Raw genomic sequence first — 22,721 nt, forward strand, 5'->3', positions numbered from 1 at the left:
ATTCCCAGAACACATCATCCAAGATGACCTTCTTGATGTCACTGTCGATGCCTACAGACTGGGATATGGCCATCTCTTGCAGAGATTCCTTTCCCTCCAGAAGGCTGTCAAACATGATAACAACACCACCCCATCGCGTTATGCTGGGAAGCTTCAGTGTAGTACTCTTGTTCTTTTCCTTTTGCTTTGACAGAAATGTAGCGGATGTTACTTGCTTGCCTTTAACATATTTCAGAACTTGCTTCACTCTCTTATTCAGAGTGTCCATTGTTTTTAGTGCCATTATGTCTTTTAGGAGAAGGTTTAGTGTATGGGCAGCACAGCCAATAGTAGTTATATGAGGGTAGGTCTCCTCCACATGTGCCCAGGCAACCTTCATGTTGGCTGCGTTGTCAGTGACCAGTGCAAAAACCTTATCTAGTCCAAGGTCATTGATGATCACTTTTAGCTCATCTGCAATGTATTGGCTTGTGTGTCTGTTTTCCTTTGTGTCTACACTCTTGTAGAACACAGGCTGAGGAGTGGTGATTATGTAGTTAATAATTCCTTGTCCCCTGATATTGGACCATCCATCAGAGATGACTGAAATACAGTCAGCTTGGTCAATGGTCTGTTTCACCTTTGCTTGAGCTCGACTGAACTCTTCCTCCAGTAGATGAGTAGACAATGCATGTCTGGTTGGGGGAATGTATGCTGGTCGGAGAACATTCAAAAATCTCTTCCAGTACACATTGGATGTCAGCATCAGGGGTGAGCCAGCTGCATAGACTGCACGAGCGAAACACTCATCTGCGTTTTTCTGGCTAGTGTCATCCATAAAATCAAAGAATCCTCCGATGCCAGAGGGACCAGGAGCTGATGAGTGGGTATCTGACTCTGATACAGCTGAAACAGATTCATTTTCCCCTTGAGTGGAACTCCTGGCTGCTGCATGTGTTGGGCCTTGAGGAATTTTTTTGCACTTTGCAATGTGCTGCTGCATTTTTGTGGCATTCTTCACGTACGTCTTATCACAATACTTACACATATATACAGATTTCCCTTGTACATTAGCTGGTGTAAAATGTCTCCACACATCAGATAGCGCACGTGGCATTTTTCTGTAAAATAAAACAAGAGCTTGTAAAAATGCTAATGCAATGCAAGAGATCGTAATAATACAATTGCAATATGATAATAAACAGATATAAATAGTAAGGCTAGCTAAACAACTGGAATGATCTTCAAAACAAAACAGCCAAATGAGGAAGCTAGCATCTTCTTTATGTTATACTAGCTATGGCTTATTTAGCATCTAACAGATGCTAGCATTTTATTTAGCATCTTATCAGATTGCTATCTACCAGATTAATACATTTTATGTGATATTCACAATTTAAACATTTAATGAATATATTTTCCCATAATATCATCAAAACTTACCTCACTTGTTAAGTCCACAGGCTCAAATGTGTGCCTTCAATACTCTTTGTCCTTCAGGCTCAAAAGTGTGGTCCATGTGTACATGTGATGGAGGCATGCACAGTGCCAGTAGGTGGTCTCAATAGCCATGCAGCAAGCTTGTGCTCTGTACATGTGATTAAGGAATGGCATGGATATTCAAGTGTATTTGAATTGCATTTGTTTGTTTTTGTCAATATTATGCTAAAATATACTTTGCTCAACTATATTTAAGTTCCCTAAGAAGAGCCATCCTTCAATTTTGAAAATTCCCAGTTTATTCCCATAAATTCCCGTTAATTCCCGTTTATTCCCATGGAAAATTTCCATCTTTGAAAATTCCGGGAATTTTGCAACCCTACTTGTGATAACATGCAACCGAGTGCTCCACACGAGCAAACTGCCAAAACATCTGCTTTCACAGAAGAGGTCACACTTGCTGATCTCTTGATTAAGTGCGTTTAATGAGAAACAATCTAGAGCTACCCTCTTAACTCCTATTGAAGCAGTAAGGTTAATAAGTTCTTAATGTCAAATTCACCTACACAAAAATAGCACAATCACAGTAATATACTGTATATCTGGGACTATAAGCAGTAAAACAACAAAAAAGTTCTTTTTTTGTTTTAATTACCTGTTATTGCTAAGATGGTGGCTAGTTATTTGTTCTAATACACAAGTTTGAATATAATTCTGAAAAAAAATTGAACATAACTGTGTATAATATTAATGCTGAAATCCTGATGGCGCAGATGAAATGCAGAGTTAATTTAGGAAATGTCATCAGATTCCCAGGGTATTCAGAGAGACAGGATTACACACCCAATTAGTGAGTTAAATTATCTGCAACAAAGATACCCCCCACCCACCCCGTGTGGCCTTGGAAACATGTAATTGGTTAAATACGGTAAATTTGACACGGAATTTAATCGATTTTCTGACTAGGATTACATATTGTGCATTAAGACAGCAACATGACATGAATACAATAGAGCACGAGCTTTAACTCTGAAAGGTAGCATGGGCTGGTGCACTCTTGCTTACACAGGGTTTGTATTTTGAGCATGGATGACATGCAGCAACACCAGCTTCTGTATCTCAGTTGCTCTTCTGAGGCAGATTTTTAAAAACATATTTACACTTAGGCTAACTGGGACAATTACATATCTATAGAGTAAATAGGATTTGCAACTTTCAGGCTACGTTACAGTTACTTACTATGTGGATCCATGACAGTTCTGTTTTAACCGCTTGGGTTTGTGACGTACAATGGATCCTCCTCTACTGCGTCAAATGGTGACCAGAGGAGAAGACAAAGTGCAGCCAAAACTGTCTGCTGAGGCTTTTTTGGTGTTCCCAAAATACCTCTGCACGTCAGTGCACTCTCAGCAGACACACAATGGCACGTGTCACAAAACGGTGAATGTGACACTGATCTGAGGCACCACACTCAGGCTTGACTGTTGTGGACTCTTCCACAAAAACGCTGTTTGGTCTGTGGGTTGTAGAAGGAGCATTTTTCATGCAGCTTATTGAAATTCAGAGTACTCACAGATTTTTTTTAAGTCTTTTTTCATGTATTTCAGTGCTATGCACTAGGATCTCAAAAAAATTCTGTGGCTACAAACAAAATCAGTCGCCTGAAAACTGATGCAGTAAGAAATCTGAGAACCTGAGAAGCTTTAATCAACAGTCAAATGAAAAAGCGTCCCAGCAAGCGAAGCATCTTTTGCCTGTGTACACATCTGTGACCATTTTGTTCATTATTCACCAACATTGCATGACCTTCTTACAGGACATTACCTCTCCTCCCTCGCCTCCATCTGGCCGTGTAATCCTGCAGCCGTGGCGTTGGTGTCAGTGCTGGGATCCACTGTCACACAGGCGGACACAATGGTTGCACTGTAGTCCCTTCACAGTATTGTTTTCCCCCAAACTCAGAGGCACAATAAGGCCCTTATCCACTCAGGACTGGCAAGCCTGCTGTCAGGTGCTTTTCTCCCAAGCTTGTTCGTGAGCTGAACCCATGAAGAGAATTTGTCTAAAGAACCGCTTGGAAAAAGTGTCTCTTTTGGTCCATATTGAACATGCGCAGAACATAGACTGAAATTACTTGGGTTTTTTTATGTTGTAGAAGCTGAAACCTTACATAAGAACATCAGATTCTGACTGATAAGCCCAGAAATTATTTAGTGAAAAATATGAGCATGTTAAAAGGAGACGTCTGGTAGAGCCTTACTCATATAATGTGAAACGTGTGTATATATGAAACATAAACAGGTTTGCCAAACATTTCAACTTTCATTTCTCATGTATTTATTTACTCTTGCAGTTGAAGAGCATTTCCCTTAAACCTTCTTCTTTTCTTTTTACATTTTTATTATCAGCCATTAAAAAGTTGTCTGAAATGGAAAAATGGCAAACATATCAGATTTAGGGATCACATTTGGAGGGTTGTCTTTAATCCTATTTTCATCTATCTATCATTTATCCACAAAACATTTCACTGCATGTTGTATGTGTGTGTAATCATTGTGTATGTGACGAATAAAGCTTGGTTGTTGTTGTTTTTAATTCATAATTATAGTTATTTTTTTCAGTAAAATAGCCCTATTTCTTAGAATTGTCTCAAAACCAATGGAAGAAAGTTTCTCCAAGATTAGATGGTCAAGATCAGTACTTATTCTATGTTGGGCTGTAAGTAACAGTTTCCCACTACGATGGTTTAAAAGAGAAATTCCTCTCTCGCCTTGCGAGGCGGTTTTTATCCTTCAAGCTCGGGTCCTCTACCCAGAGGCCTCGGAGCTTGAGGGTCCTGTGCAGTATCTTTGCGATTCCTAGAACTGCCACTTGCCCTGCTCAGGTCCTCCACTGCACCGAGGGCTCCGAATACCGCTTGGACCACGGTTGCCTTCACCTTCCACATCTTGAGTTCTTCTCTCAGCCCTTGACATTTCTTTAGCTTCTCCTGTTCGTTCTTCTTGATGTTGCTGTCATTCGGTATAGCTTCTTTGCTTAGCATTTTAACAGCGCCCTGTTATCAATCAACCGACCTGCCTGCCTACATACCAAACTGACTGACTGACCAACCATTAAATAAGTGCTGCCGTTTGTGTTTGTCCTTGAATTCACGCCCTCTGTGGATATGTGGTGTGTGTGCTGTACTGTTCTTTCAACAAAGAAAGAAATGCTCATTTTAAATGCACAATGAGCACACACAGTGCTACTGTCTACCTTGTCTTACTCCTCCACACTCGCATTACTCTAGTTGATCCCTGCCAGATTTCAGTTGGCCAAAACCACAGCAGTTCTGTCATGCGCTCACACAGACACACTAAAGCACAGATTCACCCAGCTGGCATATTTTACAGATCAAAATACTGGGTCACAATAGGATCCAGAGTGTTGACCCTGTCCCTGCAGATCCACACATCTATCGCTGATGTGATTATGTTTAATCCACTATGTCCCTGTGATCTACCTATTGAAAAAGAACAACGTGTGGCTTGTGCACAGATTTAAGATGAATTTTGGTTAAGATGAACAGTTTGAACCACAGCTTTTGCATGCCTTTTTTTAATGTCATGCAGATGTATGTTGTTAATGAGAAGGTGCCATAATATCCCTGTACAGCACTTTGATCTTCTGTTTACTTTCTTGTGTAGCATGATTGTGCTAACCTATGCAGAAGTGCAGAACTAATTACTCTCTTCAACCTCAAGTGGTCTTGGCAGATGGCTGCCCTGAGGCTGGTTCTGCATAAAGGAGAGATGGTTTTCTGGAGACATCTCTCCTTCTGGAGATTTGTGATGAATGTTTTTCTAATTGGTCATATTACAGTGACCTGCAACCCAGGTGAGACATGGTGCTGAAAGAATCCTGGCCTAGAAGGGTCAGAATTTGTGTGACGATGTAATGCATCCCTTTCACATTTCTGATGGCTTTTTTTTTCTCTTTGTATTAACTGAAAGGAGCATTTTGCCTGAGTCATATAGAACTTTTAGCACTATTGTACACAGAAACAAGGAAACCTGGCAGAGCCTAATCACTGTTTCTGGATTTTCTGCAGGATTCGTCCTCAGCTGGCCAGGGAGAAGATTGAGGGATGTCACATCTGTACGTATGTGATGCCTGGAGAGCCTCAGGTGATCCTGGGGAAAGACAAGGCCTTCACCTATGACTTTGTGTTTGACATGGACTCGCAGCAGGAGACCATCTACGGTACCTGCACAGAGAAGCTGATCGAAGGCTGTTTCGAGGGCTACAATGCCACTGTGTTTGCATATGGACAGGCAAGTCTTTGTCCTTGGTGTCAAAACTGCAGCACTGCTGGTGTTCCTGGTCCCTGGTCTTTTATGCACAATACTCTCTTGTTAACTAATATATTTGGCTGTTAAAATCTGCATTTGAAATCATGTGAGCTCCTCTGACCCTCTTTATCTGACTTATAATCTTGCAAGTTGATACTCAGAAAAAAAAAAAGGCCTGTTTCCACTGCTCAAAAACTGATTTGTGCTCATTTGTGCGTCTGCATCATAACTGGAAAAAGTGCAGTAAAATAGACATTTTTCTATGATTTGCAGTTAAAAAAAAAATCTTATTCATCTTATACTGGTTCTTTACGCTGGTCTTTTTATTTAAAGATTTGGCCATGTTTACTGTTTACATTCATCACAAATGACAAACTAAGAAAAAGAAAAGCAGAATATTTCCATTGCATTGAGTATTTGCCACTGATGTTTACATAATCACTGCCAGCGATACTGCCATTATAAAGCTTTGTAAGGTATTGATAACTTTGTTTTATTCCTTAGCCATAAAAGGCTGATGGGGGTATTGTTGTCACCCCGCTGGCAGGCAGGTGGCAGGGACACCCAAATTTGCAAAGTGCAATAACTGGAGAATCTGCGAATATGGGATTTTGAAATTGATACCATAGGAGCATCTGCTAAAAGTGTTGGACAAGATTAAATCCCAGTGGCCTTGACAACAAGGTCAAATATCAAGTTTTCTGAAAATCTTGTGAATGCAATAAAACGAGAACATGGTGACGAAGGATTTTGAAATTGATGCCATGGGTATATGTGCTAGGAGGCTGAGTGGTAGCACCGACGGCAACCAGTTGCATCGTCAGCTGTAAAATCAAACACTGAAAAAAAATTAGTGGTGATGGCTATGTATTCTTGTCGTTAAATCTATCCACAAAGTACCAAGAAATCTAACCCGAAAAGTCACAATTTGGCTAGTTACTTTTTAACAAAGGAAGCTTTACGCACAATAAATTGAAATTTTGTAGACAAAGCTTGATGTTTTGATGTTGTTTTTTTTCCTTGTCTTTTTAAACGGTTACATAAAGCACAATCATTTTTAACTTTGTGCCAAATATTTGTTGTCTACCTCAAAACCTTTCAGATATTAGATTGTTGTTGGACTTTTTATTTTAACATGCTGGGGTTGGTGAAATTGTTTTTGTAAATTTTTACTGTTTTAAAAATTTATTTTTAAAATTTTACCTGAAGTAAGTAGTTCTCACTTTCACTCATTTTCAATATCATGTTTAATTAATACTAAAAACGAGTTCCAGCCTTTTAAAAATGTTTTTCTTTTTCAGCATTTCCATTACATGGAAATAACCTGTAGTTTCTGGTCCCCCTTCATCCCCCCTACAACTCGGGTTTCTTTAGCAGCAGAGCTCCTGCTGCATACGATTCAGTAGAGAAGTGAAGCGCACACACCTTGTAGACAGATATACATCTTTAATGTGTGTCCATATTAACCTGGATCTCCCTAGTAACAGCTTCTCTCAATGTTGGCCTACTTCTCAAAGCACATCCACACATTAAGCGCACACAGCGGTTGGTTTGTCCCAGATCAGATCTGCTTGCCTCTTAGGCTTTAGAGGCACTAATCTAGATTTAGACCGACCCACTCGGCTGCATCACAAGAACTCAGCTAGACTGGGTTACAGAAATAAACAGACGGCATTGATGTTGAGGAAAGAGAATAAATCAGTGATATTTAAAGCACTTTTGAATCTTCAGTGCCCTGGCTTAGTTTTAAGAAACTGTGTGAAATACAGCAGAATGTTTTATGTTTTTGTCAGTAGGATTGTAAAACTCACTGAGCAAATGCAGCCACAAGATGGCACTTTTCAGAGTTGCAAAGTTTACTTGGACTAGAACCTGCTTCATTTATAGCTCCAATGTAAATACACTGCTCATTTTGTAGTGTAAAACGTAATGGATTTTTTCCAGTGCTTTCAGAATTAGTTAACAGACACTGTGCAAACTGAGCTCTGCTAACACTGAATCTTTGCAAGCATCTACAGAGGCACCATGCTAATGCAAAGCCAAAAAGGTTTCTATTGTTAACTGATAATTATGCTGCAGTGCAATTCAGGTCATTTTACAGAGTGACAGGTTACTTTAAATAAAGAACTGAGTAATGTGTAATACATTAGTTTTTGAGGGCCATCCTTACCATGGTTACCACTTATGATGATTTGGTCCTCAGAGGTTTAAAAATATGAACAGAGCAAGATTTCTTTTCTTATTTGTTTTTGTTTTTTCGAGTTTCTTTTTTTTTCTTTTTTTTCATTGGGCTCATCCATTATCGATGCTCACACTTGAATATTTAATGTTAATTTCAGCATTCTGGTAAATGTCCAGAAAGAGGAAACACCAGTGGAAAACATGACATGTGCACAAAAAAGCTCCCTACTGTTTAAAGAAATCAGCCAAAGTGCTCTGTGAGCTCAAAGTAAAAACTGCTAAACAGATATGTGAAGTTAACAGTTATTGGAGATGCTTTACTTCTGCTTTACTAAGTAGCAAGTAGTAACAGCTCTTTATCACACAACATAATACGTTACTACTAGCAGTACAGAAGGAAAATGAAACTGATCGCAGCTGACAGCTTTACAAGTTTAAAACAGGACACACTGTAATAAAATAAAAGCGATAAATCAGTCTAGTAAAAATGTTTCTCAGAACTAAAAGTTCTGCAAATTTTGACGTTTGAAAGCTTTCCGTGGTCATCAGGAAGGCCAGTCTGAATGCCATGTGTGCGGTTATTATATTTATTCTTCCCTTTCCATCCAGACTGGTTCAGGGAAGACGTACACCATGGGGACTGGCTTCGATGTCAACATAGCAGACGAAGAGCTGGGTATCATCCCCCGTGCTGTCCACCACCTCTTCAAGGGCATTGAAGAGCGCCGGCGGACCGCTCAGGAGCAGGGACGTCCTGTACCAGAGTTTAAAATCAACGCACAGTTCCTCGAGGTACACACCCACTTTCCAGCTTTTTTTTTTTTTTTTTTTAACCTGTTTTTTGTTGTTGTCAAAATTTAACCCAGTAAATGAAAACACACATTTCTTAAACTTTCCAGTGTCATGGGTCAGGCTAATATTGTTGACACCGCTGGTTTAACAGGCTTTGACATGGTGCTCAGTCATTTGAAAATATCCACACTGCCACTGCAGCAGCTGTCGTCGGTGGGATTAGGAGGTGTTATGGGGCAGGTAGGGGGTGATAGAAGGTCTGTCTCTGGATAGAGAGAGTTAATAGGGATGATGTGACTTGACAGTTGTGCTAGGCCATCAGGCTCATCTTGAGCTGGGGAGGCAGTATAATGGTGATGGTCACACATGGCAAATAAGATGTCGTTTTAGATCTAAGGCTTCAAAAGTTACTAGATGGTGCAGATTACCTTAAAACTACTGGTAGCTGCTTTAAGTTTAACAAAAAAGAGAGAGAATGAAAGCTCCAAGCTGTTTGGCAGTGGATGAGATGTCTATATATCATTTAGACCCAATATTGTGAAACGTATACTGCTTTTTTTCTCAGTCGTTTAGTGGTTCAAGAGATATTTTCTAAAAACGTTTTAATATGTAGCTAATGAAACGCTCTGTTTTACTGCCATAATCAAAATGAGAGCAGAGTTGATTTAAAATAGCTGATTCTGTTATTTGACTCACCTTCAGTGATCACAGTGTGCTAAAAGCAGTGACCTTAATGAGCAGTGAGTCTTTCACTGTACACTCATTGCTTTCACCTCTCAGGGCTGTTTACTGTACGGGCTGCTGTAACTTATTGTTTGGCCTGTACACAGTATGAAAGACATAACACCCACTGGCATTTTTGCAATTTGTAAGTTATTCAACTTTTCCGTTCTGATTTTTACATAATGAGACGCTTGATCTCAGAATCTCTTCAAGAGATCTGAGAACAGCAAACATTGATAATAATATAGGGTAGTAGACAGAAACGACACAGCAATCACAGAATAATCTTTTGTTCCTACTAGTTTGAAATATTTTCTTGCGTCTTCCTGCAGCTTTACAACGAGGAAGTTCTGGACCTCTTTGACTCAACTCGAGACATGAAGCAGAAATCTCACATTAAGATCCATGAAGATGCCAACGGTGGAATCTACACAGTGGGAGTGACCACACGGACGGTGTCCTCCGAGGCTGAGGTAACACAGATTATGTGTTGCACTGTTATGCAGGTGTTCAGCGCGACATCATTGATTTCCCTTTAAGCATCAGTTTATTCTAAAACAAAACATCCCCAAGACAAAATGTGTGTAGGTTGGTATCAAAGATTTACTCAGTACTCTTGGGTATAAACCTTTGCACTGCTACAAGCGTTACTGGAGTAAAGCTTCATATATTCAGTATAAATATATTTTTAGCACTGCACTTTGTTTTGTGACTTTGCTGTTGTTTTTTGCACCAAATGTTTCAAAGTGGGTTCAACCATTGTATTAATATTTAATGCTCTGCCTGACTCTGTAGATGATGCAGTGCCTGAAACTGGGGGCTCTGTCTCGCACCACAGCCAGCACTCAGATGAACGTCCAAAGCTCCCGATCTCATGCCATCTTCACCATCCACCTGTGCCAAGTCCGCGTCTGTGCCTCTGACAATGTACGTCAATAAATCACTGCAAATCATGTCTGTTAGATCTTATCAATAATATCATTTCTTTCCTTTTTTTTTCTCCTTTTTATTATCAATGATTGTTGGGGGTAAAAAAATCTGTGTGTACATGCTGCTGTCACTGAGTGCATTTACATGCATGATTTTTACACAGCAAGAAAATGACACTGATAATCGAGTCACCAACGGTAACTCTGAGATGGACGAGTATGAGACACTGACGGCCAAGTTTCACTTTGTGGACTTGGCCGGTTCGGAGCGGCTGAAAAGAACCGGAGCGACGGGTGATCGAGCCAAAGAGGGCATCTCCATTAACTGTGGACTGGTGAGTCTGCCTGTTCTTGCACCAGGATTTGTGAGGCAGCAAAGACTTCAAAGTCTAATGATATACTGCCATCTGGTGGCAGACTTTACAAATATACTTAAATTCAAAAATGAATGCATTATGAAGTATTTCCAGCTGAACAAAGTCAGCACAGTTAGAGTGACCAGGGATCCCACGTTGTTCCACACAAACATGCTGTTTCTGGGATGTGGCCACCCAAATCGCAACTAAAAAAAAAGTAGTGCTAAAAGTGTTAACTGTAACTCTACAAATGGACTGATAGCAAATTGTTGCCCCTCTATGACATCCTGTCTCCCTTTGTCTCCTGTCTTTTTGACCAGCTCGCCCTGGGGAATGTAATCAGTGCTCTGGGTGACCGGAGCAAGCGGGCCTCACATGTGCCTTACAGAGACTCCAAACTCACCCGACTCCTGCAGGACTCATTAGGAGGAAACAGGTCAGAGGACCACAGATTTTTAGCTTTTTCCTCATAAAAACATTTTGTCTTGATTTGTTTCTGATACGGCAACGATTTCAACCGAATATCATCAAACAACAGTATAAGATGATGAGAACCAGTGCTGTTACAGTATATTTAATTAAAACTGAACTAAAAGTAGATGTGGGGGAAAAGCAATTAAAATAAAAGCTAGACTTGTTTAAAAGAATTGAAACTACCTGGAACAATTTTGAGAACTTGGAAATAAAAATAAAGATATAGAGAAAATATCATTAGTTTTAGTGTTTGTTAGTTTGGAAAAAAAATTCTTAGAGCTTGCCTGAGTCAGTGATGAATGTGTGCATGCAATAATGATTAAAGCCACTAAAAACTAACACTGAAACAAATAAAAACTAAACTAAAACAAGATAATCCACCATGGAAACTAACTAAAACTAAATTGAAGATGAAAAGTCAAAATGGAAAAAAACCCACCCCAGCTAATTAGATGGATACAAAACTGTTAACTGTGGGAGATGCCTGGGTGTGGATACCCACACACTAGATTTTTCTGCATAATTTCCTTCTCTGACCTCACCAAACAATTTCCATTAGTGAGAACATCTCAAACATTTTATCTCTTATGTTAATGTAAGAAATAACTACTAGGTGCAGTGTCCCACAGTGTCATAATTCCAATACTGTGTGGAGATCATGTGTGAAAATAAATTATGAAATGTCACTTTCTTCTTTCTCAGCCAAACAGTGATGATTGCATGCATCAGTCCATCTGACCGTGACTTCATGGAAACTTTGAACACATTAAAGTACGCGAACAGAGCGCGGAACATCAAGAACAAGGTGATGGTGAACCAGGACAAGGCCAGCCAGCAGATCAGCGCTCTGAGGACGGAAATAGCTCGACTGCAGATGGAGCTCATGGAGTACAAGACGGTGAGAAGACGGGAGGAATTTAAAGGACAGGGATGAGCCTTATGTAAAATGGAAGGAGAAAAAACCCACGTGGCATGTCAAAAAAATTAAACTTTTTACAACAAACTATATTGTTTTTGCCCCCCCTGCAGGGTAAACGTTTGGTGGGTGAGGACGGTGTGGAAAGCTTGAGTGACATGTTCCACGAAAACTCCATGCTGCAGACAGAGAACAGCAACCTGAGGGTGAGGGTGAAGGCCATGCAGGAGACCATCGATGCCCAGCGGGCACGACTCACCCAGCTGCTCAGTGACCAGGCCAACCAGACCCTCGCCCGTGCAGGTATGCATCAAACTTATGAATTAGTTTAAGCAGAGAGTTGTTGGGTTTTTGTTTTTATATTGTGCCGCTCTAGTCAGAGTTAATGCATGATGTGCCTTTTTTCCCTTCATTACTCTTATCATGTTTCTCTTACAGGTGAAGGAGGCACAGAGGAAATTGGAAACATGATTCAGAGTTACATTAAAGAGATTGAAGACCTTCGGTAAACGAATTCCGATTTATTCCCTTGTTCATTTTTGACCTTTTCCTGTATGTTTTCGCCTCCTGTACTCATAAACATTAAGACTACCTCATTCTTTTAACAGTCACTACCCTGAAATGTTTGATGACATGTGAGATCACAGTTCAAGTGTTTTGGTCTGGACTTTTGATCCCAGTCAATATAACACCTGTGAAACCTTCCCAGGATCTCAGTGCGGACCAAACTCCAGAGCTTTTTCTGATCTCAGTCTGGATGAAACTAAACCGTCATTTCTTTTTCTGCAACAAAAACAGACTTGGGATGGTTCAAACATTTAGACTAAATACTAAAATACAGTAGACACGGATAAAATGAAAAGGTAGAGATGAAATTAGCACGGGAGAAGAGAACTTTTTATTGAAATATTTTGTAACGATGTTATAAATAGTAGGCTGGAAAAAATAGAATTAGCCACACTGGTGACACGGTATCTTCAGAGGGGAAAGCAATGTTGTCTGAAACTGCAGCAGTGCACAAACGGTGCACACAGTTGTAATAAAATCATTCTGTTCATTGATTTAAATGGCGATAAAAATACTTCTTTAAACAACCTGTTTAAAAAGATTCAACCTGATTATATGAAATATGAAGTGTTTTAGTGGACTTTCATAATTGGCAATGAGACTGAACATTGTTATTTCGGCTGCTCTCTTTAGGGGGCACCACAGTGGGGTTGAATATCTACAGTGTTAAACACAAGCCTTGTTTTAAGCCTTTAAACACATTTATATTACAGATGAAATTCATTTGTGAGGGACCAAATCTAGAGACACAGTGAAGGCTCTGTATTACAATCTGTCGGTGTCTTGATGCTATCCTCAGGGCAAAACTCCTGGAGAGCGAGGCTGTCAGTGAGAATTTGAGGAAGAATCTGTCCCGTGCCTCCAACCGTCAGTCGTTCTTTGGAGGGTCCAGCTCCTTTTCCTCCACTCTTCTGGCCCCCGAGAAGGAGACTGCTGACATTATCGAACTCGCTAAGAAAGATCTGGAGAAACTGAAGAAACGAGAAAAGAAGAAGAAGAAAAGGTAACTGTGACAGTGAACAGAGCGAAGTTCTTGTTGTTTTTAAATGGTTTTGAGGATTGGCTCTGTTGAATGTTTTACTACAGTCGTGCATATATTTGAGTGAGTTTCATACTGGAATGGCATTTTTATTTATCCTAAACCATTCATAATTTTCCAAAGGCATGATTGCTTTACCCAGAGGTCAGTTTGACTTGTTTCAAAGGTTCGTCTTTGTATATTGGAACGAGGACACTTAAAAGCCACAAATAACTTATTGAATAATTTATAAACATTTGACTTCATTTATACACATAAACACATCAGCTTTATGTTTTCAGTCGTTAGTTCTCTGGTAGTGCTGTACTGTCGCTGCACTGTAAATTTCAGTGCAAGCAAACACAGCAGATTGATCGCAGGCTCAGGTTTTATTTTATTTTTTTAACTCAGAGCTGCCCCGGGGGCACTTTGGGGGCTGAAAGGTGGATTAAAGGTGTGGTTTTCAGTGCAGAGCTTCCTCTGACCAGTCTTCCCTCCATTCTTCCTTTGTTCATCTCTTGCTTCCTTCTCTCGTTTGACCCTTTGACCCTCCCTGAAGACTCCAGCTGCTGTTGGAGGAGAGAGAGAGGGAGGAAAGGGAGGAGGTGGTGGTGGAAGAGGTTGAGGATGCCAGGTTTGTCAGAGCTTCCACCCTCCTGTTGCCATTCCCATGCTTCCCCATAATTCAGCACTTTATTTTAATTTTATTGTTTATGTTTGGGCAGGTATTTCCCTGCTCTGACGTGAAACATACTACTGTCAAAGCACATCACCTCCCTGAAACACAGTTTTGCCACTTAATAAGCTTTAATCTCCTATTTTCAAACAATCTAAGGCTGGATGACAAAAAATCTGTATTAATCTTTTATTTTCTTTTTGATCACTTTACCCAGGTGTTTTTTGTGTGAAATGCTACCTTAGCATTGCTAACCCCCCGAGTTTGGATAAAATATTTATCCAACAGATCTGCTTCATGAATTTGGTTAAAACATTTATTTTTCGTACTGCATTTTCCTTCCATGCTTCTTTACTTTGCCAGTTTTGACCAGCCTGATGAGATGCCTCCCTTCTTTTGTTTAAAAATACTGTCTTTTGCACAATCAAGCTTATAAAATTGGAGCAATCCCAACTTATATTTTGTGGTCTTATCTAAGTCTCACTGTGTAAGACTTGTTTATGTTTTCTCACAGAGACGAGTGTCTGCAGCAATCGAGTCATTGGAAACTAAACCTTGCATTGTGGTGAAACCAGTCAAAAAGCTTCTTTGCCAAAAAGACAGTGTTTTCCCTGATGTTAAAGATGCCATGCACAGATATGTTACTTACTACTGCGTTTATCCAGAAAATGAACGTTTCTTTATTGCCAGCAGATTAACGTGCAATCCACTTCCTGCAGAAAAAGCTTCCAAGTTCTCTTCTTACATTACAAATGGAAAACTGATTACAACGTCTTTTAAATCTTTCAGCGTCAACAAAGAAGAAGTTCCTGACAATGAGCAAGAAAAGGGTACAGAGAAGGAAATGACAGAGAGGGCCAGTGAGGACACGGAAATGGTATGACGGACTTCATTATGTTCCTCCATTATTTATATAATCAACCTCGTATATACAGTGTACTAACTAGTACTTTGAAATAAAAAGGTATTTGTTTTATGCTGTAGGAGGTCCAGGATGGCAGTGACCATGAGGAGGGAGAGGAAGAGGAAGAAGAGGAGGAGGAAGAGATGGATGTAGAGGAGAGCTCTGATGACTCTGACTCAGAGTCAGATGAAAAAGGTATCCTGCATGAATTTTTCTTTTTATTGATTTAATGAAACTGTCTTTAAAGTGTCACTTGTAAGCTTCGACCCCCTTTTTCCCCCCATTCAGATGGAAGATTTTGAGCCAGCTGGTTACACGAGATCTCGTTTAAATTCAGTACATTAGCAACTGAAAACAGACATGTTATGAACCCTGTTTAAATGTGTTTGAAGTTCTCTTTATACTTGTGACCCTCACTCATAGGCCGGCCATCTAAATCATTAAACCTTTGAGAACCCACTGTTCATGTGATAGTTTTCTTCTGAGTGACCTGAGAATTTTCTCTCATTCTGTTCATTCTCATTGAGGTGCTTATTACCTTTACCAAGAAAGTGACGTTTTTGGTGGCATTTGCACGTGCCTATACACACAGTAGCTCAAGGTTTTGAATGAATTTTGATCAAACTTTGTTGGGATAGAGTAGGGTCATGTTAACTATCCACTGAAACTTGCCTTACATCCACCAAGGTCTTTAAAGTCAGCTTAGGGCTGTGCGATATGACCAAAATCTTATATCCCAATATAAGAATTCTATCATCCCGATAACGATACAAATCACAAAAATGTAAAATTTTCTGTAAATTCTGTGAATCTCAGAAAGTGTGTACATTATTGTACTTTATTGAGCCCCGTGGGGAAATTGCTCTCTGCATTTAACCCATTCACTCAGTGAAGCAGTGGGCAGCCATTGGGCGCCCGGGGAGCAGTGTGTAGGGACGGTACCTTGCTCAGGGGTACCTCAGGGTAGCTGTTAAGGGGAATCGAACCCCCGACCTTCTGATCAGGCAGCTCGTCTTGCAGGAAGTGTTTCCAGCTGCGAGTCATGTAGCTGGACTCCAGTGTTTTAACAGATGCATGAAACTATACATTTTTAGACATAAGTTGTAAAGGCCGCCGTTTTCTCTGTGAGTATTTATTACACGGCGTGCTGCGGGGAAAAGCCTGTTCTAATGTTTGAGTCTAAGGTTTATTTTTTACCACCTGGCGGCTCTTTTTTAATTCTCATCCGTAAATAATCTGCTCTTTCACGTGATTCCGTTTATTTTGAAAAGTCTCAACAGGATCTTGAGCTTTATTGTGAAAGGTTTATGTGAAACATAAACAAGCAGACACGCGATGCTGTTACCATCGCTGTTGCCAACCACAACGCATAAAAACAGGCGCTTGTCCGTCGGTAGTGTGGTTATATTAAATATAAGAGAAAGAGAGAACTTTAAGAAATTAATAAAGCCACTACAGTGACCATCACATCGATGAAAAAATATTGCCGTGAACAGTTTATTTTGCGACACCACGAAACAAACGATAGCGTAAAATGAAACGATAGACGTTTTTATATCGTCATCCGATATATATCGTTATATCGAACAGCCCTAAGTCAGCTTAATGATTTGTTGGCCTTACAAAGTGTGTTTTTACAGGCGTGATCTGTATTGTGAACATACAAAATGTACTGTATAAAGATTTAAAATATCATGCCACATTTGACCTCTGACCTCTCTTTCAAGGTCAATCATTTATTTTAAAATCATAGTGATAATAATGCTACATAGAGCTGTGTAAAACTCTTTCATACTGTCATTGTTTGTATTGACAACATAAAGGAATATTGGGAAGAACATCTGGGAATTCTAAATCTCGCGTTATAGTTTGTATCCAAATATCATGTCACATTTGACCTCTGACCTCACTTTTACATTACACATCTGCTTTTCTTTCAAGTTGAAGAAAGTATTTCCAAGTCAATGAATCCATGTAAATGAAAAATTGTACTGAGAATTATGTCAGGTTTATTAAAGTGAGCTTCAACAGGACAAATACCATTTTAAAAAGGCTGCACTTTGTAGTGCAGTAAAAACAGCTGCAAACTTTTTAATCTATGTTTAAAAAGAACAAACCAAATTGAATATAAAGAAAATACAATGCTATTCCCTTAAAAGTAAACATTGTGCAGACAATGAACTGCCTTGGTGGGGGTTTGTGCTCACAGTGCTTCTTGTAAGGAGCATTTTTTGTTTTTAGGCTTCCAAACAGATACAAATTGTAATATTAGACAGTGTAAAAATTCAAGTACAAACTCCTGGTTACGTCCTGTTTTTCTGGGTTTTACATGGCTCATTATAGAATATACTGCCCTTCATGCATATACTCACTCCCAGACTTTGAGGGGTATATGCATGAAGGGCAGTGAGCAAAACAAAAATGTCTGCTTACATAAATTAAGACCCAATTACTCAATTAACAAAACTGGTTTACAAAAACATAATTTGATGTAATTGCTTGTGATGGTCTTTAGGCTCTGCCTAAAACTTTTTTAGGTTTAGCATTTCATGTTTTCAGGTGGGCAAAAACACCTTTTCTAAGATAAAATATGAAGTAGTACAAATTAATTTTCTTTCACTTCTTTTCAGTTTTCAAGTTGAACTTGGGACTAAACAAATGAAACCTGACTATGTGTAATCCAAGATTATTTAAATGGATCTTCTAACAACAATATACAAGAACTGCTTGAGATTTATGCCTGTACCTGTGGATGTCGATACTTAATCAGCTCGTCGGTGTCTCACAGAGAATTACCAGGCAGATCTGGCCAACATCACCTGTGAGATTGCCATCAAGCAGAAGCTGATTGATGAACTGGAGAACAGCCAGCGGCGTCTACACACACTGAAACAGCAGTACGAACAGAAGCTGATGATGCTGCAGTGCAAGATCCGAGACACCCAGCTGGAGAGAGACCGCGTCCTCCAAAACATGAGTAAGACGGCGAGGGAAGTGGGAGGTCACATATCAGTCAGAGGGGAGAGCACTGCAGTGTGTGACATAATTTATTTACATGTGCTCTGACAGTTTGGATAAAATCATCCACCAGGAGGCACTTGTGGGTTTGGTTCATCATATCTCTGCCTCTGATCATCTTATTTCAATCTCAAACAGAAAGTATATACTTATTTGATCTGAGCCTTTGTTTTTCTTTAGTAATGAAAAACCTGTTTATGAACGTGTGCTGGCAGATGGGGACAGTTAATACATCAACGTTTGTCTGAGACGGATTTTAAAAGTATGGATTTTAAAGCCAGACTTATTAGTTTTGTTAAAAAGCACACGCGCACACACACACACACACACTAGTTGACCAACTGTGTGTAAAACATGTTGTCTGCAAAGTTAAAGTGTGATTCTGTTCACGAACACTTTCTCCAGGTAGGTTTCCACGAAACAAAATCTGTTTTGTATTTTTAATTAATTAATTTTTATTTTTAGTAGCCTAATGTTGAGATTTCAGTTAGTCCACCTGCAGATAGCCAGGCACACACAGCTGGGGGAGCATGTCCCACAGCAGTGTTGGATTTAAAAAATGTTATAGTATTATATTTTTTCTGAATATTTTCAGGTTCAGTAGAAACTGGTACAGAGGATAAGGCTCGCAAAATCAAGGCTGAATATGAGAAGAAGCTGAGCATCATGAACAAGGAGCTTCAAAAGCTCCAGTCGGCCCAGAAGGAGCATGCCCGCCTACTCAAGAACCAATCACAGTACGAGAAACAGCTGAAGAAGCTTCAGATGGATGTGGCAGAAATGAAGAGGACTAAGGTATGGACTAAGGAGATATTTCAATCTTTTAAATCACGGCTTAAAACATATCTGTTTGAACTTGCTTTTTCTACCAGTTAAATCCTGGCCTTGTTTGCAGTGAGTTATTCTATTAATTTTTCTGTTTGTCTTGCGTTGTCTATGTTCTCTATCACTGTGTTGATGGTACAGCTTTACTTTGCTATAGCTATGTGCTATAGTTTACTCTTATTAGTGGTTTTTACCTGTGAACATAATTCCACACTTATATGACTCTGATGTTATAGTGTTAATTGTTTTATTCTTTTATGTAAAGCACTTTGGCATGCCCTTGGCTTTTAAATGTGCTCTATAAATAAAGATTGTTGTTGTATATAACTGTACCAGATATGACACTCATGTAATCTGGAGATGCGGGCTCTCTAGTTTACATGTGTGCTGTTACTAAGCCCAATATTGTTTAATATGATCTATCCAGGTCCGTCTTATGAAGCAGATGAAGGAGCAACAGGAGAAGAACAGGATGAACGAGTCTCGCAGAAACCGAGAAATAGCTTCTTTGAAGAAGGACCAGCGCAAGCAGGAGGTTAGTAACAGTCAGTTTATAAACTTCTGCAGTTATATCACGCTCTGTGCCACGAGTTTCATTACTTTCTTTGATGATACTATATTCATGTTTCCTCCTCAGCATCAGCTGAAGTTATTGGAAGCTCAGAAAAGACAGCAGGAACTTATTCTGAGGAGGAAGACTGAGGAGGTGAGAGGCATCAAAAAATATTTCTGACAGAGGAAGCAGATTGAACTTTTTTAATTGTACTTGTGAGACTGTAGATGCAAGCATATGTCCGGTATATGTTGTGTTTACACACTTTTTGGTGTGACAAGTAAGCTCTGTGTGTCAGGTGACAGCTCTGAGGAGGCAGGTCAGGCCTACCTCGGGTAAGGTGATCCGAAAGGTCAATCTTCCAGAACCAGTCCAGGACTCCTCACACAGACCCCCCTCTGGACGCATGTACTCCTCCAGCAACAGTGCTCCCAATGGCACTTGGTGAGTCTGTGTGCACGCAAATGTTTGCTTGAGTGCATAATTTTTTACTTTTTTAAAGAGGCCGGCTGGAAGGAAGGTTCTGAGATGTACACATTGCAGAAATTTTCAGGAAATAGTGAACACCCTACCTGCCTCATTTCATAAAATGAAACCTAAATCTCTTCTTCAGTTATTTGCATCTGTGATTAGTACCCCAGGAGATTGCTGCAGGGAAAGATCATCTAATCTAAACAAGACTTTAAACTTCAAAAATGTCCCTGGATGGCACGACCGTGCTGCCCAAAGATCTAGGCAAAACTGTGGCTAGCAGTTGAAATTCTTATTAACAGTATAGCTTTAGAGTTGAATTGGTGGATAAAAGTATGGATAAACGGTTACAAGTATAAGCTGACCGCATGAAATGAAAGATAAACAGATGAATGTTATTAGGTAAAACATACGGTTAGTAGTTTAAAGTATTAACACACGGATGGCTATTATGTAAAACTTTTAGCTGTCAGAATGAATAAAAAAATCTATATATTTGATAAATTCTTAAAATGTGTACTAATTAAATATCCTAAAAGGATAAATAGTTGAAACACTTCACTAATCCTAAATTATGTTAAGCTAAAAGTCCAAATCCACTTTAAAATGCACACAATGTGAACATTTGAGTTGTTGTCGATGGAGGGTTTCTTAATCACTTTCTACATTCTCCCTGGATTTGTACATTTAGGTGTTAAATAAGTGGCTGTATTAATCGGACAGTTTACTGATGAGTGATGCTGCATGTACAGGTCTTCTTACAGGCGCACAGGAAGTGTTTACAGCACCAGAATGGCTCGCAACAAATGGCAGTCCCTGGAGCGGCGTATCTCTGATGTCATCATGCAGAGGATGACCATCTCTAACATGGAAACCGACATGAACCGCCTTCTCAAGGTAAAAACCTAAAGCAGGACAGTTGTATAGATTTTGAATGTTAGCAGATCAGGAGAAAGACCTAAAAGATATCTTGCTAGACGCCTGGAAGACATTAAATTGTTCTTTTATTTTCAGTAGGGAAATTTTAAAATCTATGACCTTGTGGCTGTTGTTAAGCGTAATGCAGCAAAAACAGTTGTTTCATTTAATATTGCTCTGCATCCTTGTGTGTTTCCTTATCAATGAGCTTCAAAGAACATGTCATTGCTTTAGGTTAATTTAATCATCGTCTGTGACTTTTCCCATATTCAGAAATGACTCAGTGATTGAAAATATATAAGAATTTGTTTCATTTTTAACACACAGCAAAGGGAGGAGCTCACCAAGCGCAAGGAGAAGGTCCTCAGGAAGAGGGACCGGCTGCTCAGAGAGGGGCCAGAGGCAGAGAAGACTGTTCTTCCCATCAATGAGGAAGTGGAAGCATTGACAGCCAACATTGATTATATTAATGACAGTATTGCAGATTGTCAGGCCAACATCATGCAGATGGAGGAAACCAAGGTGAGAGAGCCTGCTGATTCTGGAAATTGGCAGCCAGATATTGAAAACCTCAGACGGGTTGTTTAGCTTGTTTTAAGCCTTTTTTTCCTGAACTGAGATGTTTTCAGGCCTGCTTCCAGAATAAAACGACCGGGTGTGAATCAGCAGTTAGTGATGGTGATCTCTGCCTATACAGATTAATAGGACGACCCTCGGGAAAAACCTGGAAACTGTTCAAACTGGTCGTCAAATTGCATCTTTGTTGATTATATAGTGAGGTGTCAAAACTTGGGCAGAGGGGAGGTCGCCAGATACCATCTATATAAAAGAAATGGATAGACTGTGGAACGTGAATGACCTTCATTATGTCACAATCAGCTGAAATTCAGCGTTCTTAGCACTTGCTGACTGAAGAGTAAATTTGAAAGAATATATCTTTGATTTAAAATAGTTTCTTCTTTTGTATTTCTTCTTTTTTAAGCTGTATAAAGGGTGTTTCACTCTAACTCAGGAGAGCCCATACACATTTTTACTGTCAGGAAAACTATGAGAGAGTCAATACTGAAACTGTAACAACAACTTCATAGCACAAACACAGTGCCTGAAGTACCGTGGACTCCAGTTCCAAGAGAAAAAGTTGGCTTTCTCTGATTATTTTGCTAAAAATATGCGTTGTAGCACATAATAAACAACATATGGGCATGTTAACAAGGTTGGAAATTAAATTTCATTTCTGTTAACTATGGTCTTCAAATGTTACTTTTTCTTTCTCCCAGGAGGAGGGTGATTCTGTGGACGTCTCTGCTGTGATTGGTTCTTGTACACTGACAGAGGCTCGTTTTCTCCTTGATCACTTCATGTCAATGGCAATTAACAAGGTACCCTCCTTCAGAAAGAGAAATCACACCTGTTCAGTGAAAACATCACCATTTCCTCTCCTTATGAATAACATACAACAAACATGATTATACATAGATGTTATTTAGCTTACGTGTCTTTTATGTGCAAAATAGTAGAAACCTCTGTATGTAGAAAGAAATGCAGTTGTATAGTAACAGAAACTGTAGGACACCAGTTGACTGTAGGTGGGTTGTAAGCGACCAGGGGGAGAAGATGATGATAATAATAATAATAATTATACATTTTATT

At 39.6% G+C, this 22,721-nt stretch overlaps 1 protein-coding gene across 5 annotated transcripts in view; it reads left to right on the top strand.

Moving 5' to 3' along the window:
- The window catches only part of kif21a (kinesin family member 21A), a 60,617-nt gene that overhangs the window by 18,184 nt on the left and 19,712 nt on the right, over positions 1–22,721 (top strand). For 4 of the 5 annotated variants that reach the window (XM_026175039.1, XM_026175040.1, XM_026175043.1 and 1 more), the window contains exons 2-21: positions 5,510–5,732; positions 8,541–8,723; positions 9,779–9,919; positions 10,242–10,373; positions 10,540–10,710; positions 11,052–11,167; positions 11,908–12,103; positions 12,235–12,424; positions 12,560–12,626; positions 13,488–13,691; positions 15,172–15,259; positions 15,367–15,481; positions 18,075–18,263; positions 18,900–19,099; positions 19,557–19,664; positions 19,767–19,835; positions 19,981–20,126; positions 20,906–21,050; positions 21,399–21,593; positions 22,349–22,450. In XM_026175039.1, coding sequence (XP_026030824.1) covers positions 5,510–5,732; positions 8,541–8,723; positions 9,779–9,919; positions 10,242–10,373; positions 10,540–10,710; positions 11,052–11,167; positions 11,908–12,103; positions 12,235–12,424; positions 12,560–12,626; positions 13,488–13,691; positions 15,172–15,259; positions 15,367–15,481; positions 18,075–18,263; positions 18,900–19,099; positions 19,557–19,664; positions 19,767–19,835; positions 19,981–20,126; positions 20,906–21,050; positions 21,399–21,593; positions 22,349–22,450 — 2,980 coding nt within the window. Of the gene's footprint in view, positions 1–5,509; positions 5,733–8,540; positions 8,724–9,778; positions 9,920–10,241; positions 10,374–10,539; positions 10,711–11,051; positions 11,168–11,907; positions 12,104–12,234; positions 12,425–12,559; positions 12,627–13,487; positions 13,692–14,265; positions 14,341–15,171; positions 15,260–15,366; positions 15,482–18,074; positions 18,264–18,899; positions 19,100–19,556; positions 19,665–19,766; positions 19,836–19,980; positions 20,127–20,905; positions 21,051–21,398; positions 21,594–22,348; positions 22,451–22,721 lie in introns of all 5 variants that reach the window. The other variant, XM_026175044.1, reaches the window with a different exon arrangement.

This window comes from Astatotilapia calliptera, chromosome 7 (genome assembly GCF_900246225.1).
Source record: "Astatotilapia calliptera chromosome 7, fAstCal1.2, whole genome shotgun sequence".
Classification (NCBI taxonomy): domain Eukaryota; kingdom Metazoa; phylum Chordata; class Actinopteri; order Cichliformes; family Cichlidae; genus Astatotilapia; species Astatotilapia calliptera.